The sequence below is a fragment of the Aricia agestis genome, chromosome Z (assembly GCF_905147365.1).
Source record: "Aricia agestis chromosome Z, ilAriAges1.1, whole genome shotgun sequence".
Classification (NCBI taxonomy): Eukaryota; Metazoa; Arthropoda; class Insecta; order Lepidoptera; family Lycaenidae; genus Aricia; species Aricia agestis.
In genome coordinates, this window is record NC_056428.1 from 9044584 (window position 1) to 9052272 (window position 7689).

Genomic DNA, 7689 nt, shown 5'->3' on the forward strand with positions numbered 1-7689 from the left:
ATTGTTAAATAATTTGACTACGCTCGGACTGGGTAGTTAACATTGACCATTAGTTTGATTTGTTTGTTGTTGCGGATAATATCTAGTCAAGTTGAGATACTTTACTGCACAAAAAGAGTGCTTTTATAAAAAAATAATGGATTTAAATGTACTTATACATTTCGATGACTCGGAAAGTTCTTCTGATGAAGAAATCATCAATCATCAAACATTTCGCTCTAGAATTGTGCAGCTAGCTGCTAGAAGATTGAGATGAAGTCGAATTTTTCGAAAGGTTTAGAATGTCCAAAGAAACAGTACTTTGGATAGTTGCTGAAGTGATTAAGTCTACATTGTATACTATTTACTAAATAGGTAAGTAGGTACCAACAACAACAGTGCTGTATTACATAAATATTGAATTCTGGCTACCATAAAAACACAAAAAAGGGCATTTTTATGCAAAAAGTTTAAATAAGTCATAAAGTTTTTAAAAAATAAAGAAAACACGTGCAAAAATTAAAAACAATTGTATTTTTTTACAGAAAGAGTCCCCATGACCCAATAAACCCATCTTTATTGATTATTATATCCAAAGAATTTGAGTTAAGTTTCAATTACGTCCGTATGTCAAATACTTTAAGAGCTATTGTTCTTTGAACATTGGTTGTGCGTGAGCGCAAAAGGTTCTATACAGCCGACGTTTCATAAACAATATTACCAGTAGTAAAAAAAATCTCCCGGCAGAATTTTGGGTTCCCCATGTTCCTTCTAATAGCAACACAATTGACGATTGTTACTTTTAACTAAAGTCAAAAATCAGTTGAAACAACGTATTTCTATTTGAACAACGGGTCAAGGTTTAACTACAGTCAACTAACTAATGGTTACGGATACTATTAGTAATTTTTTACTAGTGATCAAACAACCGACCCTTAATACTCAAATATTTAATTCCTGTTATGAACCAGCAAAACTTTTGGATTTAATTCGAATTTATACTAGTAATATTGTACTTAACTTCGAACTGTTTAATTTCAACACGTGTTTCATTATATTTTCTTCTAAAACTGTAGTAGCATGTTCAATACTTTTTTTCTAGAACTTGGTACCAGTGAATAAATAATAAAATGAATAAGGAAATATTAAAATTTTCCTATCGTAAAATTCACACATGTATTAGAATATTGTATATATTCTGAATATAGTACAATATGTGTATAAAATATGAGTGTAATGTCTTCAAAGATTTCCCGATTAAAGTATACATTTTCTAAGTTGCGTTATAATAAAGATAAAAAATTGATTATGAAATAATTAGTAAGAAACTAAATAATAATTATGAATTACCTAATTAATATAATATAACCCAAAACAAAATCGGTTCATTCCAAAAATATAATGAAAATTGGTACTTATAACTCGAAATTAGCCTCTCGCTTATAAGGACTCTATGGAAAAGCTTAGTTAATTTTAGCGTGTTTTAAAATGAATAAAAAATACAACAGCCGTTTTATTTCACTTTATTTAGTTAAAAACTCCAGAGTAAGTATTGAAGAGGCACGTTTAACTTTTAATAATGTCCATAGCCGTGACCGTAGTGTCCTACGCCGTAAGCCAGGGGACTGAAATACGGCGTCAGAGTCTTGACGACAGGAACGATTGGTGCAGCAACCACTGCTGGCGCGGTATGGGCGTCAACTCGCGCCTGGTGCGACACAGCCACCGGTGGAAAGACCACGGGCGAAACATGCGCCAGGGGACTCACGTAGTGCGGAGATCTCTTGTAAAGGTGGTGCACTTTGGGTATAATTCCTCCGTATCCATAACCGTAGTACCCATGGTTCAGGTTTGGAGTAACGATCGGCGCTGGTACCACATGGGCCGTAGGTACCAAAGGCACTGGATGTACGGCGTATCCATGACACACAAGCAGACAAGCGAGCAGGCACAGAATCTTAAACATTGCTGCGATAACAGTTCCTTACTGCTGAATGATACTGTGCTAAGTTTTCAGTGTATTTATATATAAAACTATGATTCATAATACCCTTTCAAATTATTGGTTTCGCCTATTTAACAATAGATATAACAATCGTTAAAGTTTTCCGCAAATAGATGGTTTTTGTTAGCAACGCCATTCGATTATTTAAAATTCCTTTCTACTCCAATGTAAATATAAGCTATATGGATTATTTTCGTTCAAATGATCACGTAATAATGTTATTTTTATCTTTTTGTTTAAGTTTATGAAGATGACTCGTAGCCTGTGAGATAGAGTCGCCTCCGTGGTTCACTGGTTAAGAACCTTAGAGCACTTTAATGCGTTTCAATTCACGCAAGAAAAAAAAAATATTTCCAAGTTAGGTCGTGATGGCAGACCATCTGATTGTCTAAAAACAATTACATATTATGACATATTAATAGGATGGCTATATCATCGAAGTCCATTTATTTCCGTCCTATCGGGTAACGAAGAGTATACGTTCAGCTCTTGTGTACAGCGTATCTACTTGGAGACAATAAAATTATTCCTGCCTGTATTAAAAATTAAAAATAAGGGTTGGCTGCTATACCCCGGGATCTCAAGCAATAGTATATAACGATTTATTTAAAAAGCGGCGCAGTCGCGCTGTCATGTACATACATTTGCTTGTAACCTCGCGGCCATAGCCGCCAAACCGCGCGTCCGGGCGGCCGCATATAAACCCTCGTAAGAGCTTTTTACAACATCAAGTCACCAACCACAAACGCACGTGTATCGATACATTCAAATGAATAATTGCATTAGGTCGTCGCACCGTGATGTAACAAACTGTTGCAGAGAACTTGATCTTGATGCGCAAACACCGTTACCTCACCGTCACGAATATTTATTTATTTATTTAATCAGGACACCAAACAGCACATACATCGAAATATCATTAAAATAAGCATATTAATTATTATAAATTTTTCTAATGCACGTACCTTAGCAGGTGACACGGCATTTATAATCAAAACTCCACAAAATACAATATGAAATTATGAAATTATTAACTACTAAACTGAAGAACAATTACTTAAATGAATTATATATTGTGTGATTGTTAAGTAACAATAATTTTCAAGCAAAGTACCTACCTACATTATTACATTAACAACAAAATTTCTGAGTATAACTTAAAACTCTGATAACTAATATTTATTACATAATAATTATTTTATTTTATTACATTGAGATATTATTGCAAATTAAATTATATTAAGATTAAACATGTCAATTTAATATAGCAAAAAGTCAGAATTATAATTTGTACACACAAAAACAAAATCATAATAAGTAATTGAATAGATGTCAAATAGAGAATTATTATAAACATGAATAGATAATATAATAATTTAATAATGATTATTATTGTCGTAGATATGTCACTATATTATTGATTAGGATTTTAAGTTATATTTTAATATGTCTTTTTTGAATGAGCATAGATTACTATGGAATATGTCAAAATCTGAGCAAATACTATTGTAAAGAGAGCACATTCTTTGAACAGGATTATTCTTAGCTACATTGTTTTTATACTTAGGGATGTTAAACAGTTGAGGTATACGTACGGATCGAGTAGGAATTTTAACCGATATCTGATTCAAGATCTCTATGTCCACGGTTCCGTTAATTATTTTGTGTAAATTACATAAGTCAAACATCTGTCTGCGGCCTTCAAGACTCTTTAAAGAGAATTTATTAAGTCTGTCCTCATATAACGGGATCTTCCGTACGATCCCATATCTAGTACACAGTGATCTTAAAAAACGACGCTGTATAGACTCGATCCTATCAATGTGTATGTGATATATTGGGGACAACAGTGATGAGCAATATTCTAAGATTGATCTTACCAAGGCAGAATAGTTTTAATATTTGTTGTCAGTTAATTTTCAATTTGTTCGTTAAACAATTTAAAACATTCATTTATCATATTCTTAACTCTATTTCTTAACATTGAAAACGTGTCATAATCGCGGGGGTTCCCAATTTTTTGAAACCGTTGGTGATACTTATTTTTAGCTTTTAAAAGTCTTCTAAGGCCTTTAGAAAACTAATGAGGGTACTTATTGCCTTTAAAGGGCCCTGGCCTTAGGGGTGTGCTTTTCAATCAATGAGTATAGAGTGTCATAGAAAAAATGGGTGTACTCATCACAACTAAGAGAGAGTGACATTTGTTTCCAGTCAATTTGAAGAAGATCATTATTGCATTTAGTTCAATCAGTTCACTATTAGTGATAACTAAATCAAGTAACCTATTGTTCGCATTGGGTATATAATTTATTTGACGAAGAGATGTGTTATGAATGAGATTGTAAATAGCCTTAATTTTTGGATCCATTGTACAGAATATTTTATAAAGGATATATGCGTATTTCTTTGTTCTAAATCTCTTGACGTAAAAAAATAATAATATTGTCTATGCTCAGTAATTTTTTTTTTTTATGAAATAAGGCAAACGAGCAAACGGGTCACCTGATGGAAAGCTACTTCCGTCGCCCATGGACACTTGCAGCATCAGAAGAGCTGCAGGTGCGTTGCCGCCCTTTTAAGAGGGAATAGGGTAATAGGGGAAGGTAGGGATGGAAAGGAAACGGAATAAGAGAGGGCAGGGAAGGGAATAGGGTAGGAGATTGGGCCTCCGGTAAACTCACTCACTCGGAAACACATCGCAAGCGATGTTTCACGCCGGTTATCTGTGAGGACGTGGTATTTCTCCGGTCGAGACGGCCCATTCGTGCCCAAGCATGGCTCTCCCACGTCGATGCTCTTATGCGATTATGCTCTTGACGTAACGCTTTGACGGCTAATTGTCACTTGTCAAAATCAGCTGTTCAACCAATTTCTTGTGCGATTGCGTTCTCCGTTATTGCAATTTTAATTTAATTGGTTTGATTCTTTGTAAAGGAATTAAAAATTTTTGTAAAATAACGTTGTGATCACGTACCTTTTTAGTGAAATGTATGACTTTTACAGTCGGTAAAGTATAATTCCTACACTTAACACTTAGGCTTCAGTTATAACCACAATTTTACACTAAGTAAGTAACTATTTCTTCAGTTTTAAGCATATAATTTTATTTAAAGATAGGAGCTTGTAACAATACTTGTTTAAAGTTAGAAAACCAGAGAGAATGAAGAATATTTATGGACGCTACGTCACACTCATCTTAGCTCGAGGCTTTCGCATGGCGCCATCGCAATATCGATACTTACTACTACTATTACTAATGTTATAAATGTGAAATTGTGTCTGTCTAGTGTCTGTCTTTCTTTATGTCAGTCTGTGAATAGACATAATTGTTTCACCCAAACCGCTGAACCGATTTTGCTGAAATATGGTATGAGATGAAGCTACTTTTAGTCCCGGTAAATAACATAGGATTATTTTATTCTGAAATCGATAAACGAAATTTGGCGCAAGGGAGTTGTGGGCGTCTATACAACGTGTCCCGACACTGGTGTCCGATCCTTTGATGTCATGATCTATGGCATATTTTATCGACAAATTGAAGAATATTACATCAAACACGATAAAATCTTCAGACAATTCTAAAGCTGAGCTTATCATACAATATATAAAGTTTGAAGATTTGTCCAAAACATATCAATACCCATTACTCGGTTCAGGTAGGGTGTGTTGTAAGAATTATGAAAAGAGATGTATAAATTTTAATTATTTTTTTATTATCTACAACAGCCGAATCGATAAGAAATTGCTATTAAGTGTTATTTTTACAATTTAAAACCCATCGTCGCATATTATAAAGTTCTTCAATAGAGGTGTGAGATTAATGGGCTGCTGTAGGAGATGGGAGCGGCGTAGGAGACGGCGGGGGCGGCGTAAGTCAGGGGAGCAGCGTAGGACGTGTACGTGGTCTCGATGGCCGGGGTCGACTTGAAGTCAACGCGGGACTGGTGGGACACGGCGGAGGGAGCCACGTACGCGGTGACCGCCAGGGACCTCTTCTTGATCAGGTGGCTGTAGGCGATGGGGGCGGCTGACACGAAGCGCGCGGCCGACACGACGGGGGCGGCCGACACGATAGAGGTGGAGAAGACGGGGGCTGCCGCGTACGTGAGGGGAGCCGAGTACGAGGTGTAGGCCACGGCCGGGGTCGACTTGATGTCCACTCTAGACTGGTGGGACACGGCGGCGGGCGCGGCGTACACGGCGGCCACGGACCTCTTCTTAATGAAGTGCGCGCCGTAGAACGGGGACGCGATGGCGGTGGTCAGCGGCGCGGCCACGGAGTAGGTGGTGGCCAGTGGCGCGGCGTAGCCGGTCACGAGCGGGGCGCGCGTGATGTAAGTCGACGGCGCGATGAAGCTGGGCGCGAACACCGCCGAGCGCTTCTTGATGAGGTGGGCGTACAGGGGGGACGAGTACACGAGGGGGGTTGAGATCAGCGGGGTGGGGTGGATGACGCTGCTGGCCTGCCTGCTGATGGTGGTGGTGGCTGGGAAGAGGGCCGCGCTGTACGTCAGGGGGACGATCCCGCCGGCTGCCGCCGCGGCGACGAGGGTGCACAACACCACCAGATTGAACATGTTGGTCTGTGTTGTTTCGGTAAAAAACTGATGCCCCCAGAATCGGCAGCACAGTATTTATACGACTGATCTCGGACGTGAGTATAGTCCTTTGTTATTAAGTGTAGGAAGGCCGTCGAGGAGGTGATCTTTAAGCGTACGAAGGGCAACAGAAAGTAGGTCCAAAACAATCCGTTAAGATTAACTGGTAAAAATCGAGTGCAAAATTAAGCTCAGCGGGGCCATCCTGTGACATGTCGAAGACAACTTTATTACACCTACCTAAAGTATAAAATACAGTGATCCTGTTGTTGTTAACAATCAATAATGCAATAGTCTTGATATTTACATAATGTCGCAGTAATGTATGATTAACAATGAGACCTACTCCTTGTCTACAACTGTCCAAATTGACTTATTATATATCCTAAAGCCTGTATCCGTGTCTACAACAGGCTTTCTATTCATAGAATAGATCTAGTATTTAGGCATTGTATATTGTAATTACTTACAGTAATTAAAACCCTGGTACCCCTAAATCAAAACAGCTGTGCAGTGTGTACATAATATTTCATTTTTTAAAATTAAACTTTATATTTTAAGCCAAATTTTAAAGCTTACTTAGGCCCATAATTACACAACTTTACCCATAAACTATTTATATCATTGATAAGTTTAACTTTTAAGGTTACGTCACTGCATAGATAAAGTACTGAGTTATTTAATAACGTTAAAAAGTAATAACAATCGAAAAAAAGTCAAACCTCAAATGTAAGATGATACCACCTCTTATAGAAATAAGTCTGGGCAAGCATCACCGCGATGTAGGAGACGCTCGGCGCCATTTAATTTGAACAAATTTACGCATTTTCACCCCCCTACAACCCTTTTTTCCAGTAAAAAAGTAGTCTATGTCCTTTTTCAGGCTTTAGACTATCTGTATACAAAATTTCATTACAATCGGTTCGGTAGTTTTGGCGTGAAAGCGAGACAGACAGACAGACAGACAGAGATACTTTCGCATTTATAATATTAGTATAGATCTCTTCGACATACTTATCAGCAAAAACAAATCCTGGAAAATAATTTCTCCTGTTTTTATTACAATTTATACAGGTGTCGCTAATCAGTGACACGAGCAAGAGCGAG

At 37.4% G+C, this 7689-nt stretch overlaps 1 protein-coding gene across 1 annotated transcript; it reads right to left on the reverse strand.

The window, feature by feature from the left end:
- Positions 1 to 5774: 5774 nt before the first annotated feature.
- On the reverse strand, positions 5775 to 6561 carry LOC121739539 (cuticle protein 16.5-like). The gene has a single exon (XM_042132056.1). The coding sequence runs from the start codon at positions 6559 to 6561 to the stop codon at positions 5785 to 5787; it is 777 nt and encodes a 258-aa protein (XP_041987990.1). The 3' UTR covers positions 5775 to 5784.
- Between the last annotated feature and the right edge of the window lie 1128 nt (positions 6562 to 7689).

Bases quoted from the DNA above. Each gene is read 5' to 3' on its own strand.
- LOC121739539 (XM_042132056.1), bottom strand. From the start codon at position 6,561: ATGTTCAATCTGGTGGTGTTGTGCACCCTCGTCGCCGCGGCGGCAGCC.